General features: G+C 42.5%; 1 protein-coding gene across 1 annotated transcript in view; it reads right to left on the bottom strand.

Moving 5' to 3' along the window:
- NOTCH2 (notch receptor 2) overlaps nt 1-18,932 on the bottom strand; it is a gene marked incomplete at both ends in the record, with an annotated part of 128,467 nt that overhangs the window by 75,148 nt on the left and 34,387 nt on the right. Inside the window, one exon of the mRNA XM_080691514.1 lies at nt 1,496-1,755. Within this exon, the coding sequence (XP_080547640.1) occupies nt 1,496-1,755 (260 nt within the window). The remainder of the gene's footprint in view (nt 1-1,495; nt 1,756-18,932) is intronic.

Below are 18,932 nucleotides of genomic sequence, written 5' to 3' on the forward strand. Positions count from 1 at the left end.
GTCTATTGATTTACTAGAACTACTAGTTCAGTGTTCAAGGCAAGGGGCAAAATGTCGAATGGTTCTCCTTTTCTTAGGGAATTTAATAAACATCAAATTGTTCGCTTTCAAACTCTATTCAGGTGACAGACCAGTAAAAAATCAATTAAAACATGCCACAAACATGATAAAACTTCGCAACCAACTGCTTAAAGGAATCTTGAAAGGGTCAGGAAGACAAGTTTTAAGACATCAGGAAGTCGCTAATTGCAGAAAAGAACATTCCAGGCGAAGGTGTTTGCAACCACATGAAGGCAAGAAGAAGTGTGACATTTTCAGGAAAAAAAATGTGACATTTTCAGGAAAAAAATGGTGTGGCTGGGCCGAGAAGCGTGTGGGGAAGGGAGGCTATGAAATGATGGCCTAGATGGTGATGAGCCATGGAGGTCAAGCAAAAACACTAGCAGTTTATTCTGTGGATGTTGAAAACTCACAAGACACTGTAAACAGGTGAGTCTGTTAGATCTGCACAACAGGATGGGTGAATGAGATAAAGAGAATCAGGTGTAAGCTACTCAGGAAGCCCAGGTGAGAGATTCCATGGTCCTCAACTACAGAGAAGTAGAAATGGAGAGGTGTAGTCAGGCAAAAAGAAATGCAGAGGGTGGACAGGTAACTAACTACACAGATAAGAACAGTAGAGAACACTTCTAGTTAGGGTATTTAGAGTGTACACTGGTGTCACTTTTTATATCAACACTTTGAGTTTGAGGTGCCCGTAGGACTGCTAAGGAAATATTCTAAGATAGTTAGAAGTATGAGGCTGGATGTGCAGGTAGGGGTAAACCTAAAGAAATAGAATGAGGTTCCCCAAAGACAGCTGCAATATGGCTCAAAGAACATAAAAATTACATGGATATGGACAAGGCGATAAAGGGGGAAAGGAGCAACCAGAGTTCAGAAAGCCTGAATGTCTAGAGGGGAGATTTTAAGAAGTAATCAACAGCATCAACCGCTTTTCTTCTGGTGACAGTGAAGTCCCTACATGAATTAATTTTGATCTCTAATCCTGATATATGTATTTCTTTTTTTTTCTTTTTTTTTTTCTTTTTGGTGGTACTGGGGTTCCTGGAAGCCCTTCTACCTCTGGGCTACACTCCCAGACCTATTTTATATTTTTATTTAGAAACAGGATCTCCTAAGCCAGCGCGCGCGGCTGGCTTCGAACCTGCGCGATCCTCCTGTCTCCGCCTCCCAAGCGCAGGGATTACAAGCGTGCGCCACCACGCCCGGCTGATATATGTATTTCAAGCAGTCAAATATTTCTAAGTATTTGACCCTTTTATTTCTCCTTGTTTGCCCCTTAAAATTCTCAAAAGGAAGTTGAGGACAGTTGTCTGAAACATTCCAGTTAATTATCAGAATGTTAACTGTGAGCCAGCCCTAGGGAACGCTTAGGAGCCAGGCACCAAAACCTAAAGATGCGAAATAAGGAAAGTTGAGCCCCGTCTGTTACCTGTAAAGCCAACCTGGCAGGTGCACTCATAGGTATCCCGGCTAAGCATGTGGCAGGTGCCTCCATTCTGGCAGGGCCGGGACACAAAGCAGGGGTGAGAGGTGGAGTGCTGGCAGTCCTCCCCCGTGAACCCCGGAGCGCACCGGCAGGTGCCTTTCCCCAGCATGGCCTGGGCCACACAAGTCCCACCATTCTGGCAGCGGTCCTTCTCACAAGGGTCTCGATGTTGACAATATTCTCCCAAGAAGCCCTCTGGACATCTGTATGAAATAAAGAAATTCCATTAAAACACCTGGCTCAGCTTCTGAGTAAAAAATTTTATGGTGAAACAATGCAGTCCATTCAAGAATACAATAAACTGAATCAGGAGACTTGATGGTACAACCTGTAAAGGCACCCACGTTAGGAGGAGTGCTCAGAAAACTCCATCCACCATCCCCCCAAGGTCCTCTTGCGTCTCGGCAAGTGACAGTGCCAGGCGGGTGGTCAGCAGGGTCTGCCGTGGCCAGTCAGCATGGCCCTCGGCCTAAAGCAAAGCACCACAGCTTTTCACCAAGTGCAGGCTGGGATGGCGCAACAGCAACTGTGGTAGAGCACTGCTCGTACTTGTCTGCTGAAAATCATCAACTTTCTTGTTTATTTTAATTTTTTTGTGGTATTGGAGACTGAATCCTGGGACATTCTATAAACTCTGAGATACATCCCCCAGCTCTATTTTTTACTCTTTATTTGGAAACAGGGAGTCACTAAGTTGCGGAGGGCCTCACTCTGTAGCTGAGGCTGCCATGAACCTGCAATCCTCCTGTCTCCGCCTCTCAAATGCTGGGATTACAAGCATGCACTACCACGCTCGGATAACTTTCTTATTTTAACAAAGCCATTTGATAAAATTAAGATTTTTCACATGATAATATATTCAACCTTCTTATCTATCCAATTTAAAATACATATGACATTGTGTGTTTTTCTCAATTAAGTATCAAGAAATAGTTAAGTCCTTCTTTCTCTTGTTTCCATGGAAACATCAGTGGGCCCGGACATAGCTTTCTGGGTTATATTTGGGTGGTTGGGACTATAAGAGAAAGGGGAAGGAGATAAAGAAATGGGGAACAGTTAAAGGGGTATTTACAAATTGGATGGACTCCAAAATATATTATTTTAAAAGTAGATTTTAAAAGCACAAAATATAATTAAAATACCTAGGGTGAAGTGAAGGAGTGAAATAATTCACCAAAGTGAAGGACAGCAACAGTTCCAGAAAAACATCCTATAATACTTTCTATGATGCGGCATCAAAGAATACTTTTATATGCCAACTCTTAATTCATAGGTTGCACAATTATTCCAAATTGTGGGTAATATTTTTGACAATTTTCTCTTAAAAAAACATCTAAAAGACACGGGAAAATCTCCATTTTCATAATGAAGAGATTGTTTAAAAGAGACCTCTCAGGAGTGTTTAAAAGAAGCACAAAGACTTTGATCCTAACTATAAATCTTGTTATTTGGCTAAAGACCTAGCTACTTGGTCTCATCAATTTCTCCACTTTACTTTTTGAAGGATAAAAAATGGAATATAGAAGGCTGTTCCATCATCATTACATCAGAGATAACACATTTAAATCACACTCTGAGTCTGGCCCCTCAACTCGGCCTGTCATGTCCTCCTGCACCCCAGCACCAGCATGCTGATGGTCCTGAACACCCACCCACACCGGAGACCTGGAGGAATGCTGGGTTCCTTCCTGTCTGTGCCAGTCATATCCAAGACAGTTCCTAGCGATTGGTTGGCCAGGTGAGGTCTTTAGGATCAGAGTTATAAGGGGGGAAAAAAGGCAGGCAGCTGTTAGGGAACTAAAAACATGCTCAGAAGAAGTGAAGAGTCACAAAACAGCTGGGGAGAAAACAGAGCTGATTACAGCTCCGGTGGCAGCAATGTACTCAGCCACAGCCTCCCCACCAGTTCCCAGAGCTCCGTAAGGTCAGCACAGCAAAGCAGGCACAGCTCAGGCTCTGAGCATCTTCATGAATAGGTCGAGCTAGAGATGAAAGGCAGTGCACAGGGAGCTGGCAGTCCTGAAAATAAAGGCTTCAGGAAGGTCACAATGAGGAGTGTGCACTTCTGAAGGTCAGAGGATCTTATAAGGAGTGGTACTGTGTCCTTGGGTAAACTGCCCCCTATCAGTGTTCTCACAAAGTTAAGACATCTGTTTATACAAGTAGGTAAAAAATCTTATCAAGATTAGAAAGCTTTGCAAATGAGAAACATTTTTCTCCCTTCTTTGTGCTTACCAAGAGAAATAGGATGCCTTTTCCAAATCACAGCTTGATTTGATGATTGAGTGTTGTTTTGTTTGGTCTTTTGTTTTTTCTTAAGTAGAGAAGCAAAAGAGTGCCAATGTGGTACAACTAAAATTAACCCTGGATTCCATTATTAAAAGCACTTGCAGCTTATTCAAGAAATGTGTTGCGCATGACATTCAAAACTACAACACAATTCTCATTTACAGCGACAGTCCTCTGGGAATTAGGCCTGGCTAACTCTTGACTCTCCCACATGGGGACTATTCACCTTGTAAATAATGGCAAACTTCTAAACCTGGGTGGGCTCTGCTCCTAAACTACTGCACCACCCTCAGCATCACCATGTGGCATCTGCTGAGAGAATACAAATTCATTTAAATATTAGCATCCTAAACACAATGAAGACATAAGGTTCCCAGGAAAACAAAAATGGAAGGACATGAAAGTTTCTGAAACCAAACACAAGTATTTCAGAATTATCTACTTAAGAGTTGGGCGTGGTGGCACACACTCGTAATCCCAGCATTAGGAAGGCTGAGACAGGAGGATCAAGGTTTGTGGCCAGCCTCAGCTACTTAGTGAGGCCATTCGCAACTCAGTGAGACCCTGTTTCAAAATAAAGAATAAAAAACAGGGTTGAGGGTGTAGCTCGGAGGTAGAACTCCCCTGGGTTCTACTGCTAGTACCACACACACATAAAAACAAAATTGTCTATATAATTCACATTGTTGCTCTCTACCAACCATGGAAAAATGTTTCAACTAAGATATACTGAAAAGACCAATAGAGATTAGCAAAATATAGCTTGCAGGTCTAATTTGGTATACTGTCTGTCTTTGTATGGCCTGTGAATTTTTTTTTACATTTTCAAGTGGTTGGGGGATATAAAAAATTGTAATAGTTGGTAATATTGGGGAATTATGTAAATTCAAACTTCAGTGTCCAAGAACAGTCCTATTGGAATACAGATGCACTCGCTCATTTGCAAATGGTCAATGGCTGCTTCTGCACTTCAACAGAGTGGAGTGGTTGCAATGAGGCCACGTGGCCCCCAGAAGTACTTGCTCACTCCCTGGCACTCTACAGAAAAACTGTGCCAACCCCGGAGTACAGAATATAGAGGGTCTATTAATAGCACCCAATATGCTTTTTAATAATGACATTAATGATGATGAAGAATCTCCTTCTACCCATTTCCACAAAGAACATTAAACTCACAATATTCATTTGTTCTTACAACAAATACTTAGCAAATGTCTGTAATAAGCCAGGCATCTTTCTAGTAGTTGGCCCTCTGTTTCCACGAGTTCCTCCATCCCTGGACTCAACAACCACAGATCAAAAATATTTGGAAAAAGATTTGTATCTGTACTGAGCTTTTTTTTTTTTTTTTTTTTGGTCATTATTCCCTAGATATGTAGTATAAAACTATTTGCATAGGATTTACATTGTATTTGGTATAATAAGTAATCTAGAGATAACAAAGTATATGAGAGGATGTGTGTAGTTTATAGAAAAATGCTGTTCCATTTTAAGTAAGGGAATTCACAGATTTTAGTATTTGTGGAGGTTCTGGAACAAATTCCCCATGGATACAGAGAGATGACTATACTGAAAAAATTCTTGCACCCATGAAGTTTAAATTCTAGTAAAGAAGACAAAAACAAAATCAGTAAGTCAGTAAGTAAAAGATAATGTATTTGATGGAGCAAATTCTTCAAAGAAGAATGAAACAGGAAGGGAAGCTGGAGATAGGAGCACAGAGTGGGTAACGAGAGGTAGTTCAGTTTTAAAGAGAAAGTCACAGCACTGAGAAGGCAATGTGTGTCAGGCTGGAAGGAGGTGAGGGACTAGCCATGCAGGAAACTATGAGAAATGTGTTCAAAGCAGAGGACACCTCGGGCGAAGCCCTACCATAGGGAGCTGCCCGGCATGCTGAGGGGCAGAGACCTGGGCCTCTGCTGCGAAGCCAGAGGGAGTAAGCAAGAGAAGCAGGAGACAGATAAGAGCTGTAACTGGGATGCGGACCGTGCGGCACCATTAGGCCACTGTAAAGAGGAGGGTAGGATTTTACTCTAAGATGATACCTAGATATGATGTACAACAGACTTCTCATAAAGCCCATGTACAGACCACATATTTTCTTACTGTGAAGCTAGACCTAGAAATCGACCTAGAGGGCTGGACATCAGCTCATTTCTTTACTTTCACCTCAACACACATATAACTCTCTTTAAACCTACTCTTTTGGTAAGTCCCATTTCCCTTTCCAAATTCCTTTTCCTTCACAACCAACTATGACTCACTCCGCAACTATTTCTCTTTCTTTTTCAGCTGCTTCTTACTTGCCTCCTTGAACTGCAACCTTCATTCTAATGACTGCCTAGGAACTAAGTTCTGAGCAATGACTTTCCCCTTGCAGGGCTCAGTGGTCCCTCTGAGGCTGGTTCCTAAGGAAACTCTTGCTCCCACAGAAGGGAGGGCTGAGCACGCCACACCCAGGCTCATCTTCCTCCCCTTGGCCCCTGGACTTCCTCTCTCCCAAAGCCCTCAGAGTCTGGATGGCTGGTTCCTCAAGTTTAAGTCTGGCCCAAACTGTGCTTTTCTCTCACATGCATTTGGTATTGTTATGGGCATTACTCGCTTGGTTTTAAACCATCACCTACGGGTGACTGACTCCAAAATACACCACTCCAGCCCACTGGTTCAGTTTCCCATCTATCTACTTTAGCACATCCTGCCAATACTTGACACTAAACATTTGGAAAAGCGATCATTTTCCCATGAAACTTTAATTCCTCCAATTTTCTAAGGATTCCACTCACAATTTAAAGTCACTTTTAGTTAATCCTCTTACGTTATATATAATTTATTACCATGTTCTGACAAGTCTTGTTAACTGAATTCCTTATCATTCATAGTCACAGTTTCCTTTCTGATACAAGTTCTGATCATCTTAAAAGCCTCAGGCGAGACGTCTTGTTGCTGGCTGTTCCCCTACTCTCATCAAGGCACCAGAAGGTGATTTTTACCCAAGAAAAGAGCCATTTCTAAAATATCTTGAGAAAAAGATCTCCAGCCTCCTCTACAAACATGCAGCAAGGTGCCTGACAAACAGTAAGAATTTTGTAAGTACTTGAATTTATTATCACTGCTCCTGCCATGAGGGTGCAGACACTAGAACCTGATCATCTGGATTTCAATCCCAGCCACACCATTGACTTAACTGTAAACTTGGGCAAAACACTAAATCCCCTTGTTGTAAAACAGATTTAATGGTGGTGCCTACCTCGTCAGGTTTTTAATCGTTGCAAATATCTTAGAATGTTAGCCAGTGCATAGTAAATGCTATTTGCTAGCCGGGCGTGGTGGCGCACGCTTGTAATCCCCGCGCTTGGGAGGCTGAGACAGGAGGATCGCGCAGGTTCGAAGCCAGCCTCAGCTACTGAGTGAGGCTCTCAGGAACTTAGTGAGACCCTGTTTCCAAATAAAGTATAAAAGAGGTCTGGGAGGATAGCCCAGAGGTAGAAAGCCCCTGGGTTCCACCCCCAGTACCACAAAAAACAAACAAACAAAAAAACAAAACAGAATAATCCTCCTTTTGCATAGTTTTGATCTTATCTCTCTGCTGCTGGACCCAGCCTTTCAAACTGAAGTTTCTTAGCACAGTGATTGCTAAGGAATTGAGAATTTCTCCTAGGGTTGATGAAAATGCTTTAAAATTAGAGAGTGGTGGGGGTCCCACAACTCTGGGAATACACTAAAACCACTGAATTGTACTTTTTTTTTTTTGGTGGTACTGGGGTTCCTGGAAGCCCTTCTATCTCCGGGCTACACTTCCAGACCTACTTTATACTTTTTTTTATTTTTGGAAACGGGGTCTCTTAAAAGCCAGGTTCGAAGCCAGCCTCAGCTACTTAGTGAGGCTCTCGGCAACTTAGTGAGACCCTATTTCCAAATAAAATTAAAAATAGGTCTGAGAGTACAGCCCGGAGGTAGAAAGCCTCTGGGTTCCACCCCCAGTACCACACACACAGAAAAAGGAAAGATTAAGATTTCACAGCTAGTGGCTGCTAGAGAGAGAATCCACACACAGATAAGACTCAGAGACCGTGAACTTCAGCACTGAGCCACCCTACCCATGCCCTAACTGGACGATGCCAATGCATCACAAAATGTTTAAAATGTAGGATCCAAGATGAAAATGATAAACATGTGTGTTCTCACCTACACACCATGGTATTAAACTCACCTCCTGATGGGACACTGTTTCTACTACCTCAGCCTAAAGCCATGTCCACATTCTTAGGAGCCACAAAATACTACTAGGTGCTACTGCAAACACAGTCAGCCAAGAAGCTCAGAGTCTTATTTCACATAAGCGACTTTTGTGCCTTATTTTTTTCTCATCTTATACTTGTATCTTATGTTTTGTAATTAGAACTGTCATTTATTTCTTTTTAATGTGTCATGTAGAAACTTTAGCCCAAATTTTACTGCGACAACTTTTACACTAAATTCCTATAATGACAGAGTCTAGCTCTGCTCTGTACCTTAGAATCCAACTAATCTGAACTCCTACTGTACAGATAAGGGCACCCAAGTCAACTGGCATGTCCCAAGTTTGTCATTTGTGAGCTTAGAAATTTCCCCAGTTTTGCATCATCTACAAATTTATCCCTATGTTCAAACAGATCTTCTAATAAAATAGCACTTAATTGAAAGCAAACAACTGAATCTTACCCAAGATTAGTCAACAAGATTCAGTCAACAATGTCCTCTTAACTGCACCAGCATCCCATCCATACCTCCCATGCCCCTAGCCTGGAAATTCCCCTGAAATGCTGCCATCTACAGAATAATCTTTCTTGTGCATAATTTTGATCTTATCTCTCTTCTGCTTAGAAACTAGCATTAGTACCATACCAGCCTTTCAAACTGAAGTTCTTTATAAGCTCAACCCCACTGGGCTGCCCCTACCCAACCATCTACCCATCTTAATCTATAACCCAAATGCTACAGATTATTTCCACAATCTTGTCTACTAACTCTAACATAAAGATCTTCTAATGTCCGATGAAGAGTATTATGCTCCCTAGCCGGTGTGTGCCCCTTCTGTGCCTTTCCTCCATCATGCTTTCAAAGCCCACTCAGTATCTGCACCCTCCACTCAGCCTCCTCCCAGTCCTCACCCCGCCCTGATGTTGCCAGCAGCAGACATGGTGACGTGTCATCACAGCTTCCACCCACGTGGCTCTTCTTCCCTTTGCCATTGTCCTGTCTTTCCCATGTCTCTCTCCACCTCCCATAGAGATGGTGCTTGCAGGAAAAAACATATCTTGAACCCCTGTGAGGTGTCCTTGAATGTCATGGGCTATCAAGCTATTCCTTCCAAGGCAAGTAAAATTTCACAGGAAGGATACAATCAACTTCTCAATCCAAATCTGCTGCAAAACCCCTCCAACTCTCAATGCGTGTCTGCCACATGAAGCCAGGGGTTGTCCTGGGATGCAGGATTATTTTCCTTCACACTCAGAAAGCTAAGCAGAGTCATGGACTTGGGGAGACAGAGGAGTAATGAATGAGTCAATGAGACAGCTACAAGTAAAGAAGTCCCATTTCCTAAGGCAGGAGCTCATTCAACTTTGCATATCCCAGTTGAATTCTACCATAAGGATACCATATACCCTGTGAGTGGGAGTGGGAAGTGAGACTCTTCCCAAAAACAAGATATTTTTTTCTCAGAATGACTCAAGTTGAATTTGGTTAGAGGCTAGAAACATGACTACATAAACATCCAAGCCCCTCACACATTTATATATAATTCCATTAAGTTGCCCAGCACCAAGCTTGAATCAAAGAGGTACGTAAAGGCTTTCTAAAAACAACCAAATAAATCTAACAGCTTCCTTTCATTCCCAAAACTATGAGAACACCTCCCTCCGGTGGGGAATTCATCTGTTATTTTAATGGTTCTCAGAGTCTTCCTTCTGTTCGGTCCCTCTTCTCCAGCTTTAAAAGAACATGGTTCACAGGGGAGACTGTGAACACAAAAAAAGTTGGGGGTGTCACTGTAAAAAGTAACTTCACAAATTAATATGAATACTAATCAGGTCCGCACATATACAGTTATGACTTTTCCTTTAAAAGTTTGCCACTTTGAAAGCAGACTTATCCACTTTTCCACGGTTACTATTCAAACACACACTGGGGAATGAGGTGGGGGGCAGGGCGAGAGAAAGCGTTCCATGAGAAAGGACACCTCTACAGCCCCTCAGTAACGCAGATGAGATCCAGACTTGCACATCACCCGCCTGGAGCCCTTGACATGCATGCGCTCCACACGCTTCCAGGAAGCTGGGGTATGAACAGCGATTCCAATCCATCTGGCAGTGGCTGTGGTTCAGGATCAGTCTCCCTAGTAATATGGGGCAGAAAAGTCTGTTCCTTCCAGTTTCCTGAGTAAATTGCCACTCATCTAGAGACAAGCTTAACTCAGGGCAGCAGCTTGGGTCCCTCCAAGACGATGGAGTCCAGCAGGAAAGAAGCGTTCCCGCCCTTTGTTTGCTCCACCCAAAGTTCTGTGGTAGCAGGCTGAGCCCCAGATGCATCCAGGACTTTGTGCAGCTCAGTCTCTTTAGTTTGGGTTGTTTTTTTAAGTTAAGGATTTGGCCATTAAAACAACAACAAAGTAAAAAAAAAAAAAAAAAAAAAAAAAACCCACCACATACAAGAAGAAAAGAGGGCATGCTTTACAAAACAGCTATTTCAAAATCATGATTTAAAAAAAAAAAAAAAACCATACAGAATGTGGAACGAAGGGAAAAAAATGTCTCATGTGGGTTGTGCCGGCCCTGCAGCTGCTCCTCATTAAAGCTCCTCTTTACTCCCTCTGGGCTAGTTTCCAGCAGAAAATTCTTTAAACAGAACTCTGCTTTCAACCCACTTTCTTCTTGCTCTGGGCCTCTCGGGCCCCCCAATCCGCAGTGGCAGCCTGCCCTCGCTGGGCTCTGGGGGGAGGGGGGCTGTCATTAAGGTAAATGAGGTAAGAGCGAAGGGAAAAACTAACACAACCCAGAAACCAAATTAAGCATCAGTCGGTAACAAAGGTCTGCATTCTGAAAGGCCGCAAATCAGTCTGTTCTTTCCTGTGACCATAATACCAGCTCGGTTTCCTGCCCCTTCTTGCCCCCCCCCATTAAAATAGATAAAAATAATTGCTAACAGCCAAAGCTGGCTGTGCCCAGTGAAAGTTCCTATGTAACTTTCCATTCTCAAGGCTCTCACTACACATTTCTCGATGCCCCTGGGCCAGTGGATCAAGTGCGAACGCTGAGGCTGAGGCGAGCACTCAAGAGCCCAGCCCACTGCCAACCTCACGGCCCTCCGCCCTCGACCTCCGCTCCCAGTCTCATCAGGGTTAACTTTTTAGTTCTGTAACACTGTGTAAAGGCAACTAACTGTTGTTATGCTAACTATTGACTTAGTTTACAAGAAAAGAGAAAAAAAAAAAACTGCATGAAGACATCCAGCTAATTTCCTGGTAAGGAGGGGAAGAAAAAGAATTGTTGATTTGTAGACCATTCCCACTCCCCCTCCGACTCTCAACCCCAACCCCCATTTTTAAAAAAAAGGAAACATTATAGCTTACTCAGCAAGGAGAAACAAAAAGAACTAAAAAAAAAAGTATTAGTATATAGGACAGGGCTGTTTGTGGTAAAACACACTTTCTAGGACCTCCTTAGTTTGATGTAAAGGAAACAAAAGCATACAATCACACACACACACACACACACACACACACACACACACACTTTTCATCACAACTGGTACACAAAGACTACCAAATAGTGCAGGGCAGCCTATTTTTCTACTATGTAAATTCAGCTGTCAGGACAGAACATTTCTGCTTTTCTTGTGGAAGTATTTCAGAAAATGTTAATCTCTGTCTCCACATTAGGCTGAATGCTTCCAAATTAAAAGTTTCCCACAGGAAAGAGCCTTGCGGGGCACTGAGAGGCGGGGTGCTGTCTTCTGGAGCCCCGTTGGTCTGCGTGTGTTCAGGTTTTCTGCCCCTCGACTGAATAAAGCAGTGTGTGCACACTGCCTGTAATAAATCCCAGCCAAGGGGAGCTGGAGTGGTCGGGCATCAAAGCTGCCCATTCACAGTGGCGTTCCTCTCCACCGGAGACTGTTAGATCAGGACCCGCTGCGGTGGAAAACCATGCTTTACTGACACAAGAACTTTGCAAATGCCCTTATCTTCAGGTTTACAGTCTGGGCTCATTCATCACAACTCCAAAGCTGAGCTGAGCAGAGGCTCTTCAATCTTCACTTGAAAGGTGGGCCAGACTCACAAACACTGTTAAAAGACTCGTGTCATATGGAAGGCTGAGACAGGAGGACCGTCGGTCGCAGACAGCCTCAGCTACTTAGGCCCTTTGCAACTCAGTGAGACCCTATTTCAAAATAAAGGATAAAAATAGGGTTGGGGGTGCAGCTTAGAAGTAGAATGCCCCTGAGTTCCATCCCCAGTACTGCAAAAAATAAACAACCTCGTGTTGCTGCTCTAACAGAAGGTGGTCTTTACCCAGCTTCCAGTGCACAGTCAGTGCCTTAGCATATTTCACTGCCCTGTACCCTGAGAAAACATCTTTGTGTGATTAAAAACATGATAGACACACCCTAGTCATAGGAGTTTATGACACGCACCCTCACAGTAATAGGGAAAAATAAATGTGTTGATAAGGCAGTTGTTCCCAAGGTTTAGGCTGCAGACTCAATGCAAAGGTCTATTATCCTAATAAATCACTCTCTAAACTACTGCATCATGTCTTGTCCATTTAAATACATATAAAGGCAGTTATGATTACTAAAATGTAGAGGTATATTAGATTATTTTTTTTTTAGCACTGGGAATCAAACCCAGGATTTGCCCATGCTAGGTAAGCACTCTCCCACTGAACTATGCCTATAGACCTAACAAGATCTTTGGATTCTTAGATTTTGAACCAGAGGCATTGTATTCAAAACAGATTAAGAAATGGCCTTGTGTCACGATCACCTCTCCTTTATGCACTACACTCCTGCAGACTCAACATCTTCCAGCTTGCAGGACATGCTAGAGCACACCACTCCTCACCTCTGACCTTCATACGTGCCGTACACTCAGCCCCAAACACTTCTGCCACCCTCTCTTTAGAGCTAAGTCCTAAAATTCCTTCATGCCTTCACTCAAATATTATTTTCTCTGGGAAACAGTCTTGAAGACCCTGCTCCCATAACCTGACAGGTCACATGACTCATTTATCTTTATTATGATTGTCTTCCCCAAACAGACAAAACTATTCCTTCCGATAAACCAGTGTTCAACACAGTAACTGGCATAGGGAAGGTATTCAACTGCTCAGTGCTCGTATTCTGTTTAACAGATGCCAAAGGGCGCCGTGCAAGAGTCCATGGGATCTTTACACCTTAAAAGACTCTTTATTATACTTCAAGTTTGAGAACCACTAGGTTGAGCTATTTACTCAAAGGATTTTAAAAATAAATTAAGATTCCTAATATATAGAGTACTTCTTAACTTCACTCATCCCTAAGTCATTCAAATGGACCAACCCATACAAAGATTATGTTTTTAATCACATTTTCCTCAAAAATATAAAGCTAGCCAACACATACAGAAAGGCACGCATGCATGCACGCAAAATCCTCCACACACAGAATCTCAACTTTTTTCTCAAACTTTTATTAGTCTTTAATGGAGCGCTGAAAATGTGAACCACCGGAGGCCGAGAACAGGGGCCTTAGTGGTAGTGAAAATTACTTAAGATTTCTAGAAAGAAAACTGGGTATGGGAGCTTGCTTTCTGTTCCCAGCACAAGTAGATGACCGCCTTCACAGTTCTGAAGTCCAAAATGTGTCTGAAAGCAGAATTATCTGAAAGGCTTTTGGTTTGGTCTGAAAGGATTCCTACTTCAAAAATAATTGTACCCACCAGGTGTGGTGGTGCAGCATTCGGGAGGCTGAGACAGGAGGATTGAGGTTGATGGACAGCCTCAGCTACTTAGTGAGGCCCTTTGCAACTCAGTGAACCCAATTTCAAAATAAAGAATAAAAAATAGGGCTGGGGGTGTAGCTTGGGGGTAAAATGCCCCTGGGTTCCATCCCCAGTACCGCAAAAAAAAAAAAAAAAAAAATACACACAACATCAAACCAAACCTGAATGTAAGAGTAGCTCCAGAAAAATCTTCATTTCTTTCAACTTTAAGATGGTAAGACACAGTATTTCTTTGTGGATTCTGAATAACCATTCTCCAAAAGAAAAAAAAGTAGTCATTCATGTAGGTACACAAAGTTTTTTCATGAATAATTGGAAACTATAGTTTCAGAATGCCCTGCAAACACTACAAAATCTCATGTAAATCGCCCTAGAATCACAGATAATAAAACCAGTACATAACACAGAGGGAAAAAAAAAATGATGTCTAACCCAAATTCAAGACAAAAAACACTCTTTCCCTTAAAGACAAGATCATGGTCAAAGGGTAAAGAAAACTGATTCTTGGGAGTAAATAAACAAAAATCAGGCCGGGTGTGGTGGCGCATGCTTGTAATCCCAAAGCTTGGGAGGCTGAAACAGGAGGATTGCGCAGGTTCGAAGCCAGCCTCTGCTACTGAGTGAGGCTCTCAACAACTCAGTGAGACCCTGTTTCCAAATAAAGTATAAAATAGGTCTGGGAGAATAACCCAGAGGTAGAAAAGCCCCTGGGTTCCATCCCCAGTTCCACACACACAAAAAAATTAAAATATAAAAATAAAAATCATAGATATTAAAATAAAGGGCCTTGATAAAGAGAGAGAGGGAGGGAGGGGGGGAGGGAGAGAGAGTGAGTGTGTGTGTGTGTGTGTGTGTGTGTGTGTGTGTGTGTGTGTGTTATTAAAACTGCACTGGGAATCGTTAGGGGGGAAAAAAAGGAGTGATGATGGCAAAAACTTGAAACACTGAAGTAGCATGTTGAAAGCAGCTCAGCCTAGACATCATGCTCAATTACTGGTTGAACTAGATAGGAAAGTTTCTTACAAAGGTTGACAGTATTAGCATAATTGAAACTCATGTATCTGAAAATAAATTGCTGATCTCCTTTGGAAATTCCTTCACCTGGGCTTGGTCTGCTGCAGGAAATCCAAGCCCACGCCTCCACAGGAACAAAGTGAAAGCCCTGCGAAGGCAAAGAGCTGGGCCTACGGAGAAAGCAGAGCCAGCATTCGAGGAGATGCCGAGTGGATGGTTTCTTTTAAAGATATAATGCTCTCATTATCTGCACGCTCTTGCATTCTACAGCATCAAATACAACAACAAAACCCATACGCTCCCATCGGAAAACAATGGTAGAGGTGTCCTGTGAGGGGCTCAGCATGTCTGTTTCCGTGACATGACATGACGTACACACTGACCAGCACCAGCCCCACTTCTGGGACTGGATTTATCTGGTTTTGTCTAGATTAGAAGCTTTTGAGAGCAAACATAATTATTAAAATCATCGCCATCACAATAATCACCCCCAAAATACCTTTGTGCCAAGGGTAACTTCTTATAATGCTTTACTGACATTTATTACTTTTTGACAATGAGAACAGTTATGTGCCCAAGGGAAAAAAATGTAGTTTTCATTTATTTGACTTAATACTGCTCATAACTTTAGCAGGATGTGTTGGCCCAGGCCTTGGTCCAGCATAGATCATCTCCACTAGAAAAGTGGCATCAACCAAAACTGGGGAAAGAAAGAATAAGATATGATTCACTGTCCAAACTTCACCACCGTCTGCTTCAAGAATTTTGTTTGGATTTTGTTTGGATGATCAAAACACACACACACACACACACACACACACACACACACACACACACACAATCAGAAAAGTCCACACAAAAAAACTGTACTTCTGGTCTGTGCCCCCGTCCTGGTATGACGTGAGGCACTTTGGGTGGCTCTCACGCTCTAAAGGCGGTCGGCACACTGTGGTCCCTGGTCACACTGGCTGCCACCTGTTTTGTGCCATCAGTTCAAGAGCTGTAACTGGCTTTTACATTTTTAAAAACAGTGACATTTTCAGTAGGTATCTAAGTACCTACACAAGATCTTCAACTTGGCTCTTAGCAAAAGCTAAAACACTCGCACTTTAAAAAAATAAAAGTCTGCTGACTCCTGCTCTAAGGGGGGAGGGTAGCAGAAAGTCTCTTAAGTTCCTAAGAGTATATATACATTCAGAATAAACTTTGTTTACTAGAAGTAAGGCCACTTGAAAAGCAGTTATTATGACCTAGAAAGACAATCCAATAGTCAAATGATCACCATTGTCAACTGCCAAGCCTCTGCACCATTAAAGCCCAAGACAGGCTCCGTGGTAGAGCACTTGACTAACATGAGGAAGGCCCTGGAGTTGGTCTGCAATACTGCAAAACTAAAAACTAAAGCCAAACATGATTAAAATGATGGACATAGGGCGAAAAATTATGGTGTCTAACCCTAATGCCCACTACTTCCTTTAAAAGGTAGGACCCTAGTCTGGGGGGAGAAAATTAGTTTTCGGGAGTCAAAAACCAAAACAAAACAAAACAAAAAAAATACTAGATATTACAATTGTTTGTGGCCTCCCATACCAAAGAAACTAAATATCAAACAAATTTGCTGAAAATACACACTCACATTTACTCAAAGGGAAGATAAATGTATTCTGAGAATGTATTACATTTGCCCTCAAACTAAAAAGTAGAGTAACCAGCACAGCAGACAGTGACTGCTGAGGTCACTCAGGCAGGGTCTGTTACTTCAACCAAGGTGAAGCTCCAAAAAAATAAAAAATAAAAAACCCTCATGGTTGAAAAAAAAGCAGTGCTATGTTACTGGTAACACACACTACAGCCCGGGTTTTCACACTAACTCTGGAGAGGCGCTTCACATGCTGAGCTGAGCCAGGGCAAGGCCATGCCTGATGTACATACCTCCTCCTGCACGCAACATTCTGCCCCAAAAGTGCCTGCCTTGTGGCAGTCAAGATGTTTATAGGGTGGCCTTGGATAAATATAGAAACATATATTGCAAGTCTCATGGACACTGTAAGTATACAACTGTGTACTTAATAGTTATGCATTTTGTATTTTTAATCCAAATAAAATATAACTAGCATATATTTTTCTTTTCTTTTCTTTTTTTGTGGTGCTGGGGATGGAATCCAGAGGCTTTCTACCTTCGGGCTACACTCCTAGACCTATTTTGTATTTTTTATTTGAAAACAGGGTCTCACTAAGTTGCTGAGAGCCTCACTAAGTAGCTGAGGCTGGCTTTGAACCTGCGCAATCCTCCTGTCTCAGCCTCCCAAGTACTGGGATTACAAGCATGTGCCACTACGCCCGGCTCTATATTTTTCAACCTCTTGCATCAGACATCAGGATGTTCCCAGGTCTTGTTGATAGAATGGGTACCCCCATTTTCACTTTTTCTCTGGACCAGAGCTGGCTTGCCACTAAGTGCAAAACTTCAAACAACCCACTTTATCTCTCTGGTCTTCAGCTTCCTTGTGGGCTAAAAATAAGGCACTAGACCAAATAATCTCCAACATTCATGTTATCTGTAAAATTATAAAACTTAGGTATCTTCCATATGCCCCCTGGAGCTATAGGACAGAACTGCTTTTACGAGAAACCTAAAAGAATTTCCACATTGCTTGGTTTTATGGAACTTTTAAAAGTTAAAATATATAGTTGGAGTTAACATTCTTGGTTTTGCAAACTGCCTCATAAAACCCTTAAGTTTTTGTTTGTTTTTAAATTCTTATTTCATGCCAAGACATCTATGTTCACCCATATCAGTTATTTAAGGGCAGGTACTAGAAATGAAAAGAAATAAGGCTAGGTCTTTAGCTTGCCTAACAGGGTCTAGAGAACTAGCTCTTAGTCCTGGTCTACAGTCTAATTAGTTATATAACACAGGCCCCTCACATATCAAACAAGATGAGTGGGAAAGGTATCTCCCAAGTCTCTTCAACCTCCTAAGTGCTATGACTCTGTGATTCTGACTTTCAAAGTCTCTCAACCATACCACTCAAGGACAGAGTGAGCTTGCTGCTATCAGTGCAGTGCCTGTGTGGTGTACACCTGGGCCACTGCCCCGCTCCAAACTGGGGCTCCCTGGACCAAGAACTGTGCCTATGTCTCTCTTCTACATCCCTCACAGTTGATTCATACCGCCCTCTAAGTGTACAGAGCACATGCCTATGTAAATGAACTGTTGCACAACCCTCACTTTCTGCTAACCCCTCACAGGAAGCGCAAGGAGTGAAAAAACACACAAAGGAGAAGTAACAACATATTTAAACAAGATAAGGGGACTGAAAAGGGATCCTGAGCCCAAAAGGAACAGAAAGGCCTTACCCTCTTCCTCAAAACAACTGGCTAACATGGCAGCAGAGAATAGTGGTAGTCCTTATGAAATCTGACCTGCTGATATATTACTCAAGGCTAAAAATGACGTGTGTGTGCACATGTGTGTGTGTGTAAAAACATGGTCTGGAGCCAGGCGTGGTGGTGCACACTTGTAATCCTCGTGCTTGGGAGGCTGAGACAGGAGGATCGCACAGGTTTGAAGCCAGCCTCAGCTACTTAGTGAAGCTCTCAGCAACTTAGTGAGACCCTGTTTTCAAATAAAATATAAAAAAAAATAGGTCTGGGAGTATAGCCCGGAGGTAGAGAAGCCTCTGGGTTCCACCTCCAGTACCACCAAAAAACAAACAAACAACAAAAAAATAAACCATGGTCTGGAAAGAGAAGTACTAAATTTCAACTCACAAGGAATCACCGTTTATAGGGTCTTTATCCAGGGCTCATTTGTACGGCTCCTCTCAGCACTACATAAATGCTACCCTTTACTCCTCCGCTCATGACGCTTCCATTAATTCTTATAAAATTTAGGAGAGCCTAGGTGATGCCCCATCATTAGAGTTTGCTCCTATAGAGCCTATGAACTCTGAGAATGCCAGCCTTTGCCTGGAAGGAAATGAGTCACCTTTTCATTAGTAATCAACTTCTGTCTGTTTTTTAAGAGTGACCCAGAAATTCAAGGGTATGAGTTTT

The sequence above is a fragment of the Muscardinus avellanarius genome (genome assembly GCF_963383645.1).
Source record: "Muscardinus avellanarius genome assembly, chromosome: 3".
Classification (NCBI taxonomy): Eukaryota; Metazoa; Chordata; class Mammalia; order Rodentia; family Gliridae; genus Muscardinus; species Muscardinus avellanarius.